Source organism: Melospiza melodia, chromosome 1, assembly GCF_035770615.1.
Source record: "Melospiza melodia melodia isolate bMelMel2 chromosome 1, bMelMel2.pri, whole genome shotgun sequence".
Classification (NCBI taxonomy): domain Eukaryota; kingdom Metazoa; phylum Chordata; class Aves; order Passeriformes; family Passerellidae; genus Melospiza; species Melospiza melodia.
Window position 1 is genome coordinate 108,484,659 of NC_086194.1, and position 14,165 is coordinate 108,498,823.

Below are 14,165 nucleotides of genomic sequence, written 5' to 3' on the forward strand. Positions count from 1 at the left end.
TGGCTCATCAGCTAACCATGATGAGAAATCAGTTATAGATCATTTGGACAAATTTACCCAAAGGAATGCCTACAAAAGCTAGTCTTTAGAAAGTGGGTAATTTCAACTTTCTATAGATCTGGGAAGTGTATCAGAAAAGAATCAAGCAGGTTCATATTAAATTTGTAAATTTATAGCAATTTTAATATTTTAGATCAAATGAATAAAGCACAAAATTGAATTGAGTTGCCTGTTTTAAAAAAAAAGGATAACTACATATAAAGATCAGGTTCACAGGGCAAAAGAATAAACAAACCACAGGAAGAGTCTTGCATATAAATTGTAAAACCCCTCATGTATAAAACTGCAGTCCAGGATTAAAACATAGTTAGGATCTTATGACTGGCCTCCAAATCAGGACAGTAATAATGACTCACATTCTCGAGATGAGGGTGAAATGTGTATTAAAAGCTAATGATTAATTTATCTTCATATGAACATTGAGGTACAAAAAGAAAATATCTTAATCTATACAGTTCAATCAGTTTAGAAATTTTAAGTGATTGCTTCTTGGCACAAAAAGAGAACAGAAGAAAGATGAACTTCCTAGTATAAACTGTTTCTGAATAGTAACTAAAAATTATTCAAGTGTTAAAATGTTTCAGGAATCAAAAACTAATCTGCTACAGCAGAATTTAGTTTCAAAGAACCAATATAAAAATGCAGATGCTTACTAAACACAGACTAAAAAGGTACATTGGAATGAGCAAAATGACACCATGTTGAAAAAGGTTTTCATAGAGAAATTTTTAAAAGGACCAAAACTCTCAGAAGTGTATGTTGAGAGAAGGAAATGTGTTTCAACAAGTGGAAACTGTATCCAAATAAGGATGCGAACACGAACACTAACCCACTCAGTCCTTAAGAAATTGTGATGTCCCTACAGGACAAGTAGAACTAGCTATCATGTGAGTTAAAACTAATTTGTTTTGTAAGAGGAAATAATGCTTCACACTCAAGAGCCCTTACAAAATGTTCAGCCTAGGCATGACTGTAAATAGCTGCTTATGATCACTTACAACAGCTGGCCATTTTGTGGTAAGACAGAATGAGGAATTAGGCATTAATAAAAACAAAGGAACATTTGTAGAGGAAAAATAGAGAAAACTATGCATGCACAATGGTAGTCTCCAAGTTATTTACCACTCCAGAATGAAAAATGAGCCAGTCATTGTAATGCCTTTTATTAAAAGAACTAAAAAATAAAAATCAGCAGCTCAAAACCCAGACACAGTCAAACAACAACACAAAACAATAGTCACAAGGAAAAGGAAGAAACAAATTAGAAAATATAAATTATAGTGAGTTGCTGTTTCTGCATCTCAAATACAACATGTACTACAGAAACCATACAGACACAATCAAAAAAAACTATTGAGAAAAGCAAAGTATAAGCCAAAGTACAAAAAGCATTCATTTTGAGGAGGCAGTAGGATAAAAGACTTACAGGAATAGTTACCAGTGCTCCCAAAACATTGTGAGGCTTTACCAAACTAATGTGCCTGACCCTCTGCCATGTATGTTGTTTCTCAGCATTCATCACTACTCATTTGAGAATCACAAAGTCATTTAGGTTGGACAAGACCTCTAAGATCATTGAGTCCAACCCTTAATCCAGCACTGCCAAGCCCACCCTAAACCATATTCCTCTGTGCCACATCTATACATTTTTTAAATACCTTCTGGAATGATGTCTTCACCACTTACCTGGACAGCCTCTTCCAAAGCCTGACAACCCTTTTGGTGAAGGAATTGCTCCTAAGACAGAACCTAAACCTTCCCTGAAGCAACTTGAAGCTGTTACCGTGAGTGTAATTCTGTATTACATGGATCTTGACCTTGGGAAACTCCTCTTTCCCCCTTTTTAGTTATGTTACACAAAAACATTTAATAGGTTCATCCAACTCAAAATACAGAAGAACAGTAGTATCAAATCTGCAGGCACTGCAGAAAGTCAGCTCCCTCAGCTACAGCACTGGCCAGTATCCCAAACTGGGATTCTCCTCTCTGGGGACTATACCTTGTTTTAAAGTGTTACAGTTCAAAAATTATTTGTGGCTTAATGGAAGACCATCACAAACAATATTTGAAGCAATGATCTCCTGAAGTGGCTTCTGTATTGCGTAACACAAGTGCAAAATATAATTAGTGAAAACCAGCAAAAAAGAGCTGGAAAGTTGCTGTATATAAACAATCAGGACACTTAGATGATCTGTTGTACAGAGATGCCAGCAAGCTCAGGAGCAGCAATCTAGAATTCAGTGAACTATATGGAAGAAAATGGGTTTTTCAATTAATCTCTCCAAGCTGATTCTTGTATTGGGAGTTTCATCACCATCACACAGATAACACTGGCACTGCTGATGACAGGTACTGTAAGAGAGGATAAAAGGTACCTCTGGCTGAACTGCACTGATGCAGGCTTCAGAAGAACAGATGTGACATGCACACAATCCTCAGACTACCCAACACACCTAGTAAGTAATTTCTAATCCTGGAAATTCAGCTCAAAGTTCTCTCTGCTAATCCAGTCTGATTTTAAGACACAAGGGTTAAAGATGCCCTGGAAAGAAGCAGAAACATGGATGATCTGTAAGTAAGTCTCTCAGCTTCTATGAGATGTCCTTATGAGCACTATTTCACTTGAAGAAAGCATGGGTAGGGAGCACACACAGAAAAATTCCCAAATGCTAACCATTAAAAGAGAGAGGTTTCCATAAACTAGGAAGTCTGAGGGGTCAACATAATTTTTATAAAGTGAGGTAAAATGATGGCAAGTCAGAAGAAAGAGTCAGGCCTCACTGTGCTGTTGATGTTTCTCTAAATCTTGCAGCCCACCTCTATCTCTGGGACATCAATCTTCTGGCATTCCCAAAATTCTAACACTCTTATTCCCAGTTCCTGAGAGACTTTCACACTAAGTTCACCTTTCCTTGACTCCTCATCATCACCAGCCTCCCTTTCCCTAGAAGAGGTCCATTGGAAGCCCTAGCAGCCAGGTAACCCCTTGCTGAACAAAGTCCCAGAGGCAGACTGCAGTGTGCTAGAGATGATCCCCGGGTCTCAAGGCAGGGCTGAGAGGAGCAGTACCACAGGAGAGAAGAGCAACTGATGCTCAGGAAAAAACAAGCTTAGAAGCATTCATAACTTCTTGTCTGGCTTTATTGCTGTGCTTCAGATTCAAGTCCCAAGTCAGCAGTGGATTTATTAACATAAGAACATATTCTCACAAAACCCATGGGGGTTTCTTACATACCAGTAGCTGGACATTTAAACAGTGGCCTGGAAATGGCAATTTGCTACATGAAGTGATAGAAATAAGTGGTGCTAAATCACCATTTGAAATTTTTAAAAAGAATAGTCGTACTGTATAGGTTTCCTTATTTGGGTTTATAGACAGTACAACATTCCCATTTTACACTACTAAAATCACATGATTCATCAAGTTTTTTTCAGTATGAGTGTATCCTTCTAACTTCACAAGGATAAAATTATTTGAAATGCACCTTAACAAGTTCTTCTCTAAAAAAAAATATTTCAAAATCCACTGACTGTTTCATCACAAAGCACATTCCTGATAATACACTAACAACTTATTCTTGAAGTGCCTCAAGTATGTTCGTAATCAGGTTCAGTCACATGTTCTTCAGACACAGTATTCACACCCACTTGCATTCCCCTGTAACTCAGCCCCACCAGGCAAGGCAGGGTGTGCTGCAGCAGGGCAGAGGGACACGTCAGAGCTGTATTTCAGAACCAAATGCCTGAGCACAGGGCACTACAGAGAAGCAGCATCTCAGCAGATATCACCAAAAACTGTCCCCTTGCAAAACTCAGACAAAGCCTCTGAAGGCCAACCATACAACCAGCACATGGAAGAACTTTAGTTAAGAAGCAAAAGCAGAAATATCAAACACCAGACTTCATACACTGTGAAAGAGATCTGCTTCAGCCCTCCCGTCAGCAACAACTGCTACATCTTTTAAATAAAGAACCCACAAGGTTATCAGACAACAAAGATTTCCCCTTCTGCATACAAGGGAAGCTACAGAAGGAGAGAGCAGCCTGAAAGCCACCAAGAAGTGGGAGTAAATAGCTCTGGTAGAGCTGATTCATGGCAACCTCAGACAATGGATTTCATACCAAGAATTTCAGCTTTCCTTACTAAGTCAGATTAGAAATTAAAATGCTAATAGAAAACTACTTAAAACAATTTCTATTGACAGGAATCACAGCTAACATGACTCAGTAAGGAGACCGAAACCCTTGATTTCAAAAATGTCTTTCCTATGCCATGATCTTCAGATAAAAGCAAAAAACAAAAAACTTAAGGGAATATGTCTTTTTATTACACATTTCATTCGCTACCAATGCAGAGAATAAATATCAGTATCACACAAACTGCAACAGAAAGGAAAACAGATAGCAAAAAATAGTTACTTTTGGGTTTGGGGTTTTCTGTGAGGTGGCTTTTTAATTAAAATTAAGAAATAAAAAAAAATCCCCACCACCTGGTAAAAGCAGCACTATCAGAAGTTAGAAAAAAGAGATAAATAGCTCAATGGAAAATCCAGAACACACCATGAAAGAAATTATTAAAACACACTAGCATCCTTTGACAATCTTCACCGTCATTCTATCATTCTCCTTTAGCACAGATAACTGTGTTAGTAGGTATCCTAGCCTAAGTACTAAAAAGGGAACAGTCGTAAAACTGAAGGGGAAGCAGGAACAGCTTGGGGATTTGGGGTACACTACATATAGCATGATTACTTTCCCTTTCAATAAAACCTTTGCATTCTTCATTTTTGAGCTTTAGCACAATTGGATCACCAATTCATTTAGCAATCCTAATGGTGCAGAGTGTTTCAGCCTTCAAGTGCCCTTACTGGGCCTCAGAAACACCAGAGCAGGATGCATTTCATTTGGCACCAAAACTGGGACTATGGGAAATTTGGAAAATTTCAACTGTTCTTACTGAAGCTTGAATCTCATTACAGTTTCATTTTATAAAAGGGCACAACATATGATATGCTTTAACATAAAAGCAAATGTTTCAAAGACTCTTAGGGTTTCAACAGATAAGAGTTTATCACATTCCTCTTTGAAAACCATTTTAATTATTTTAGCTTGGTTCTTATTTCAAACAAAAATTACCTCAATTGTTTCTGTGGGCCTTGTTAGCCTTTCCATAAAAGAAATGAGATTCAGCCAAATAATTACACAACTATTCTCGCTTATTTTCCCCTGACTATTTTAACAAATATGCAAACTCCACTAAACCCCCAACCTGTTTTTTTTCTTTATTTGTTTAATGAGAAAGGTCTTCCTCCAGCTGTTTTCCACTATCTGTTGAGGATGCTTGTGAGGCATTGTCAGACTCCAGTTTGGTTTTCCTACACAAGATGTTTTTCTAGTATCATCATTTGAAATTTTTTTGCTAGCTGAAGGCAGATGAGAAGGATGTAAGTTCTTATATGTAAAGTCACCTTAAATGTGTTGCAAAGGGCCAGTTTTACATAGCTAAGAAACCAAATTCCATGAAACAAACATTGTGTAAGAACACTGTAGTTTCTTAATCGTGAGTTTACCTTCCTCTTATCTGTTCTCTAGATGACCACTTATTCCCTTGGAATGCTTTCTCATAGCTATTAAAACACACAGTAAGTTTCACAGTTTTGTTTCCACTGACAATGCAAACCTGACTTTTTTTCAGCAGTCAGAATAACACATAAATAGCAACATTATTCTTGTATCAACTTTTTTTTTTACGGGCCTAAAATCATTCTTTTTCTATTTAGACTGCCATTGGAGGCTGCTCTAATAACCTTCACCTGCATACTGAATACTCTGCACAAATAGATAAGGAAAGAAATCTTTCCTGACTTTTCAGTGCCAAAGAGCCAAGAAAGTAGTTAGTCAAATAAATTTATTAACAAAATAATGGTTGATTAGTACTTACATTGTACTGCATATGATGCTAGGACAACAGCAGAATTAATGGGGCATGACAACCTGGAAAGGAGAGGAAATAATTTTATTTAAACATCGGCTGTATGTATGTCTTATTGAAACTGTCTCACAATTAGTTCAGTATGTGAAGACTAATTTATCTTCAAAAGAGTATCTGATTTTTTCTTACTAAGTTTGATGGTTAAAGCACAGTACAAGATATTAAACAGCCCCTTAAGTGAATGGAAGGAACTAATCAGAAAAGGACAAGCTCAAGCTCTTGCTGGATGCTTAGTCAGGAAAGAAAAAGGAGAAAATATTTTTATGAGGCTCTGGACATTACTTTAATAGGTATATTCTGGTGTATTTAAAATGAGACACAAACATTAAAATACCCAAATGACAAGTATAAAGACAGCTCTGATCTTGTGACCAAAACTGACTCTATAAAAGAAAAAAAGCCAACACCGGTAGGCAACTGACATTTGGCAGCAAATACTTGGACCATGCTTTCCTTGTTACTTTTTTTAAATATAAAAACACATAGAAATCACAGCCAAATAAACCATTGGGTATATGCCCACCATACAGGTAATATAACCCTGAAATGAGAAACAATAGCATGAACTGCCCGTTACTATTCCTGATTACTGCACTAGGTATTGGGTCCCCAGGTTTGGAATTCCATGCCTGGCACACCAAGCCTTGCATAAATATTTCTGTGGCTGATGTTGAGCCTGTTGACACACAGCATCTCCTACAGCTCATTTACAACAGACTTCTAAACCATTCTTAATAAGTGAGCTATGAGAAAATTTGTAACATTTCCTAGCAACATGATTTTCCTTTAAAGCAATGTTTCACAAGCCATATTTATGGGATAACTGGGATAATTTTACAGCAACAATACCCTCAAGTCAAAGGCTTTTGAATTTTATTTCAAAAAAGAATTATAGAGAAAGTGAAGATTCATCTTATTACCTTCCCTCTGCAATATCAATCTTCAACTGTAGAAAGAATAAATGCCTAGAAAATAATTTTTTGGAAAAGAAACAAATGTGCATTTATTTTTAAATTGTATGATTTAAATAGCTACATATATTAGTTTTACTTAATTAAATTTCCCAGCAAGCTATACAAATAGATGAACAAATATTAGTGGCATTTACAAATATGCAATCATACACCCACTTACTCTCACAACATTTTTAAGGATCTCTGGCAGTTTCTACTGCAGCTCCAAAGCCACAGTATTAATGTTGCAATTGACCCTACAAAAACCAAATCACCACTGAACTGAGCTCTTTTTCTCCCTGGAATACTCATTTGGAATGCAAATTTAAAAAAAAAAAAAAAAAGGCAAAACACCCCAAATCTCAATCAAGGCTGACTGTGAGAGTCTATCTTGGAGCTACTCAGTGGAGGATGAGACATTTCTCTAGCAGCATATGCTGACAAAATAGCTCTTAAAGAATTCCCCAAGAGCAGTTCAGTCTTCCTCTTATTAGAGGGTTTGACAATGTTAGTTTATAGCGATACTGAAGAGTGGGCATGTGAAGAACTTTAAAGAGCAGATCCTAAAATAATTTCAGTTTTAAACTGCAGAACAGCTTAAAAGTGCATAATTAACAAATACCAAAACAAGTCAAAAGCTAAATTTTCTACAAGAAATATAATTTCACATGTTGTACTTCTTATATTCCCAAGTCACTGAAATTAATAAGCAATGAAAGTGCTACAGAAATGCCAGATTAATGGCCAGATTAACACGTGCCTTCAAATTCTAAACTCCAAATTACAGGCACTGAACAAAACAAGTATTCAATTAAAACCTTGTGACAAATTAATTGCAAATTGCTTACAATTCATGCACCTCACCACCCCAAAAACTCAAAGACAGGTTTAAAAATAAAACTTCAGAAGTCTATTGTAAACTGAAGCATTATACATATTTGCATGTTACAAGTAATGGGCAAACTAGAAAACAAGAACTGTTATCAGTTCTTCACCAAAAAAAATAAACCCCACCCTCCCACACCCTCAGCACTAAATCTACTACACATGTTCAAAACTGACTCAACGTTGATACAAAACTTCTAAGATAGATAGACCTAGGGCATGCAGACCCAAGGAAAAAAAATTCAAGACACAAATAAATGTACTTTTAACACCGACATCTTGGTACTAATTTACACTCCGTCTGTACCTCAGAGTTGTAAGCTGTGTATATCAGAAACTACTCATTTGAGCATGGCATCAAGCTCTCCATTCCAAATGCATTCAATACCAAGAGTAATAGAAAGTTACCCATGTAATAAAGCATAATTTGCCAAGCTGCAGACATGGGTAAGACACATTCTTAGTTCATGAAGGCAAATAGAAGTTACCTGGTTTGTTCTTGCTGAAGTGTGTTAGGATCAGGTATAAAAAACCTTACACGAAAATGAAGCGTGCAGGGAAAACCTCCTGCAATATTTTAGAAGAGCAAATCAATATTTAGTTTAAAACTACATGAAAAACCACATAGAAATCTCATGCATGAAACTCTAAAGAAACTATGCAAAGTCTCTCCTGATCCCCAAACAGCAACTTTGAGAAAAAAATACTCTCAAATGCAGTAACACTTTAAATGAAAGTACTTTGCATATGCTACATAAAAGGCATTACTGAGCTTCCTTTGCCTCCTAAGTATTAGAAGAGAGAAAAGCACTAAATATATTTAAGGTATCTCAGTTGGGATAATGCTCAGTTCTATCTAACATACAAACACATTAAATTACAGCAGTCCAACATGCTACTTTTGTATATGAATTGAAATAAAAATGCATGATCTGTAGCACAACGTAGAAATGAGAGTGCTGAAAAACATATCTCAAGTGTCACAGCCCAAACTGGGACAGTGCCACTCAGTGCCACTCCTAAGCTGCTCTCTGGCCAGGGTTATGCTGGCTGGCCTGTCCCTCTTGGCAGGCATTCTGTGTTACACAAAGCTGCATAAAACAAGACATACTAGAACAACAGATGCACCTGGAAGTGTGTGGCATTGGTTTTTTTGGTTAGTTTTTTTTTTAACAAGAATGCATAAATTTGGGGTTTCCTATTGTATGTGAGATACGCAATTCTCAGAACCTATGCACAAAACTGGCTATTCCTCCCTCAATCAAAACTCCTCCTCCTTTGCTTCCCTCTCAGGAGGAATTCACTGGCACCACAATATGACTACTGCTTTCATGGCCATCTAAGCATGTGTAACACTGCTCAGAAACCAGGTTTAGCTGCTATTATAGCATCAAAGTTAATGATCTAACAAGTCTTATTTCCTCTCAGGTAGGAGTAAGGAGAAGTAGAAGAATCTGTTGAAAAGACTGGAAGACACAAGACTTGCTCTTGAAGCAAAATCTACCATTTGGACAATATCCATTTGTTCTAGCCATAAGAATGTAGAAAAACAGAACTGCAAAGTTACAATCAAGATAGTAAAAATAAGTCTTACCTTTTAACTGTTTTCTAATAGGTTTGCTTGGTTCAAGCCATCGCTGTGAAATGAAAAACTATTAGATGGATTAAAAATAGTTACAAATAAATACTGTTTATGTGCACGTGTGTGCATGAATATGTCTGTATAAATACATGTGTATATATTTATACACACATATACATGCACACACATTTATTATTTACTATACTTACAGGTGAATCTACTGAAGTCTCGTTTTGCTGTAAACCAAAATATTCCTTCTCTGTCACACCCAGCTGGTTATAGGTCATATCCAACAAAATCTGTCCAGTGTCTTGTTTCTGAAAATAAGAAAAATTTATAAGTGGAATCTGCAACACTTACACATTTTAAGATACAATTAATTGAAGCTCGTTTAGTTTTGGGTTTTTTCCTAATATAACTCAGGAATAAAATAGCTGCTAATTCATCAGTTCAAAGGTTTTCAGCAGTAAGAACTTTATTCTGATAAAGGTTTGGGTTTCTTTCCAAAATACTTTAGGCACATGAAATTTCCTAATATGAACAGATACGTATTCCAGCCCTTGATGTGAGTGCAGCAAATTAATTGCAAGCAGGTCACCCCTCCCTTGCCCACAGTGGGAGCCATGGCCTTGCCTGGAGTGGCAGCCTGCAGGGATGGCTTGCAGACACAGGGGGCTGCTCTGGCCCCTGCTGTCATCACAAAGCAGCATGCTGTGCTTCCACATCAGCTAATAAAAGGCAAAGTAAGTATACCCCAGGATGGGGAAAAAAAGGAGGGGATCCTGTGATCCAGCCATGAGATGCCATAAATCAGCCTGCACTCTCACCTGACCCTCTGTGTCCACATGCTCAGCTGCCATTCAGCCACCCCATTTTGTGCCCAGATGTCCCCCGTGACAGGAATCACAGAAGAACTGGCACAACACAGTATCGAGCAGGCAGCAGAGATGAGAAGTCTTAGGCTGGTATAATTTCCCCCAAACCAAAAAAAGAATCTCCATGCCATGGCATTGTGGAGAGCAGATTAACAAACTTCTGGCAAAGAACACTATGAACCAATTCTATTTTAAAAAGCCATCAAACACTGAATCAAAAAAACAAACCCCCTCAACAAGACAGCAATCCTAAATATGCTAATAAGTAATACGTTTTAAGTCAAGGTTTTTCCAAATGTCTCTCTGAAAAGCAGAAATAATCTGCACAAATTAAAAACCCCAACCCAAACAAACAAAAACTCAGAGGAAAACTATTTGAAAACTGCAAAAGACAAGCAGTTTATTCTTGAACAAATTTCTTAAAAATTCAGCTCTGGTTTTATTACGCTCCAATTCCTTAAGAGAAAGTCTTGATTTTTTGAAAATAATCTTGAAACAAAGGACAAAGTATAAGCCACATTACTGTGGCTGGCCCCAGTCTTGCTCAGTATGTAAGTGTTCACTTATAAGCCAATTCAATTCTTTGCTTAAACATTTTTTTTATAATAGAGCAGCCCAGTAAGGCCTGTTCAGAAGACAGATTTTTATGATTTTTAATAGGGTACAACACTATTATGATTGAGTACTTTAAATCTCATCATATTTCATAGTCTTTCCTTATTTCATAGGGGCATTCTTCCTATTTAAGAAGATGGGAAAAGAAAAACAAAATTTCAAGCAATGGACACCCAGTTGGCCCATCTTATTGTGGAGGATTATCCAACATTTTCTACTGCTAGAGCAGAAGTCCTAGGAGCTCATTTGTGACTTGAATGTTCAGCTTTACCATATCAGGCTGTTGGCTTCCCATGAAAAGCTGTGCCCATTTTTCTGGAGTAAAGTCACATGTGGAGAAAACAATGTAGGCAACACCCAGATGTTGAGACTACCTTTTCCTCTCCAGCACTCTCCCATCTTACCTAACTTTCAGAGAAAACAGTTGAGATCTCACAATAAATGTGAGTCTCCACAGGCCTATAAAGGCTGTGTGGCCACTGAGAGCAGCAGCTTTGCACCCTCCTCTTAACCCAGCTGCACATTCCCACTCCCACCTTTCAAACAGGCTGCTGCCATAGTCAAACCACAGCATTGATCAAATCCCACTTTTTTCTGAAACAGCATAGGCCTAACATCCAGCTTAGAAACTAAAACTGCCAGTCACAGGTAAGGACCATGCAAATGTGCATTCCTATTCACACAAAGCCATGGCACCATGCACCTGTCAGGCAGATCTCTTCATCAGTGGCATTGCTTCCACCATGCAGACTGAGATTTATCCATCAGAAATTATCCATGTGTGTACACAAGAGGGCCCCATGGAAACAGCAGATTGCACCTTATGAAATAATGGGCATTTCCTGACATCTGTAAGCTCATGTCTAGCACTGACCATATTCATTTCCCCAGGGTTGGGTTTTCAGAAACAGAAAGTTAAAACACTTTTAAGTGTCATCATGACACCTGCACAACTCAGAAGCCTAATTTAATTGGACACCTATGGTATGAACTTTTGACAGCATCTAAACGAGCTCCTGAAGTTATATTATGACCGAAAGCAGTAATTACAGGGGATGGGATAGATATTTGGATGAAAGAAGGTGTTCAGGAATATCAGGTTTCATTATAAATGGAGCAGGAACAAGACCACAGAGGGTGGATTCTTCTGCTAATTTTTAGTTTGAATTTCAACACTTCCTATTCCTTTTGGTGTCCTTTCTTCGCAACAGCATTATCTCCAAATTCCTTTTTCAATTTCCATGCTTCCAGTCTTTCATCTCAATTCAGATCCCTTCACCTTCTCTCTCCCCAGCCCCTCACAATTGCATTCCTGCCTCTCCCCCAGCATATATGAATTGCTTAACCTTCCCATTGTTTCCCTGTAAAGACAAGCAAGCTCCCCACTATGACATCTTCCTCAGCAGAATTCTTTCTTTGCAATGTTCCCATGGGTCTCCCAACCCTAAACACAGCTGTTCAGCCAGCACTAGTCTCACCCACCTACACATCTATTTACTTCTCTTCTTCCTCTTGACATTCCCTAGAAAAAAAATTAATTCCAGCATTACTTTTATGTGGTTCTAGTTCTTGCCCTCTGGTACTAAATGCACAGTTTGTTGGGGTTTTTTTGGGTTTTTTTTGTTTTTTTTTTTTTTTTTTCCCCAGGGCGTAGACCAAGCATCCAGTCAAGAAATCTAAGCTAAATAAAAAATGTTATTTTAAATTGTTCAAGTCTTGTTAAAATTCTCAGTTATAAGGGGGTTTGTTGTTTTTCAAGGAAATGTTTATTTACTTAATTTTGGTATTGCTTTAAGAAACATTTGAATTATTTTTTGGTCTATATACCTAAAAATGGCCACACAACTCATGCTGCACAATCTTCAACTTACTTTGTAAATTAGCAGATGCAGATTTGAGACCTAGGTGTAAAGTGAGGCAGGTTAAGCACGTCACATCAGAGCTTCTGAATTTTGACATCCATTTCAATACAATTCATAGCCACAGCATATTCAAATATTGCAATGTGTCAAGTGCTTTACAACACATCCTATTTTCACTCCCCTGTGCCATAGGAGGGCAAAACCAACATGAACATTGCTCAGCTATACTGGGCATTAGAATCAAGTTCTCCTTAACCCTATAATCCATTAGGGCAAATATTTAAGGCATTCCTAATTAAGCTCCTGTTTTTCTATAGTGTAATTTAAAAAATTGCGTGTCTTCCTCACTAGCCTGTGCTGCTGCAATGACACAAATTCTTGAGAATTTCAAAGTTTTTACTGAAAAGAAACATTTTCAAGAAGTTTGTGTGTTTCCACCTGAAAAGAACTATTTATTTCACCTTTATGAAATCTACCAATCCTTATTCTGAAGTATTAAAAGCTTTGCATCAACCACCTCATAACCACAACTATTCACCTCCATTTAAATCTGTCTTCAAATCAATTACAGCTTATGTTGGATAGGCCAAAAATTAATACTTCAAGCGCTCATAATTAACACCTGTTACATTCTACTCATGCCACAACAAGTTCCTACAACATTTAGGGAATTTAAGTTAGTCAAATTCAATTTCTAGTAAGTTAAACAACTGTGAAGTGAAAAATGCCCTCCATTACTTTTTAATGTCAAATACTGCCTAGAACCTGAAGTGATCAAGACTCACTGCCCTAAGAACTGCATAAACTTAAGAGGAAATTGTTAGAACCTTGGACTAAAGAGGTAAATCTGCATGCAAAGTTCTTCAGGTTGTTAACTTTTACAAGGGAAGTGGTACAAAGTGACCATTTTGGAGGACAGTGCAATGTAAAGCATATCTCCCTGTCCTCTGCAGAAGCTTTGCCCCCACTCTCTGGTAATGATAACCTCCCAGTTAAGCACCACCTAAGCTTTTGTAAATTCAGTCTGACTTCAGACACAATGCCCATTGCCCACCACGTGCTGTTTGAGGTCATCCTTTCCTAATTTAGCCTGTAACACTCCTTTGCAACCAGACAGCCTATGTCCTTCGGTCCTAAAAGGTGCATGAGCCTGAACACAGTGCTACCACTTTCTTTTCATTTCTGCAGTAATTTAACACACAGCTAATTTGCTCTTCTGCTATCTCTGTCCTTGCCTCTTCCTGGAATTTATTTACTAACCTGATGCCCTTATTCAACCATGGAAGATTTTGTTCATCTAGAATAAACAGAACTGGCTTTTTTTTCCTAAGGTACAGTTTT

At 37.5% G+C, this 14,165-nt stretch overlaps 1 protein-coding gene across 5 annotated transcripts in view; it reads right to left on the reverse strand.

Moving 5' to 3' along the window:
• The window catches only part of PTPN3 (protein tyrosine phosphatase non-receptor type 3), a 157,735-nt gene that overhangs the window by 68,394 nt on the left and 75,176 nt on the right, over positions 1–14,165 (reverse strand). For 4 of the 5 annotated variants that reach the window (XM_063163824.1, XM_063163834.1, XM_063163804.1 and 1 more), the window contains exons 3-7: positions 9,682–9,789; positions 9,485–9,542; positions 8,379–8,457; positions 6,973–7,017; positions 6,002–6,054 (exon numbers count right to left, since the gene is read on the reverse strand). In XM_063163824.1, coding sequence (XP_063019894.1) covers positions 6,002–6,054; positions 6,973–7,017; positions 8,379–8,457; positions 9,485–9,542; positions 9,682–9,789 — 343 coding nt within the window. The remainder of the gene's footprint in view (positions 1–6,001; positions 6,055–6,972; positions 7,018–8,378; positions 8,458–9,484; positions 9,543–9,681; positions 9,790–14,165) is intronic. The other variant, XM_063163815.1, reaches the window with a different exon arrangement.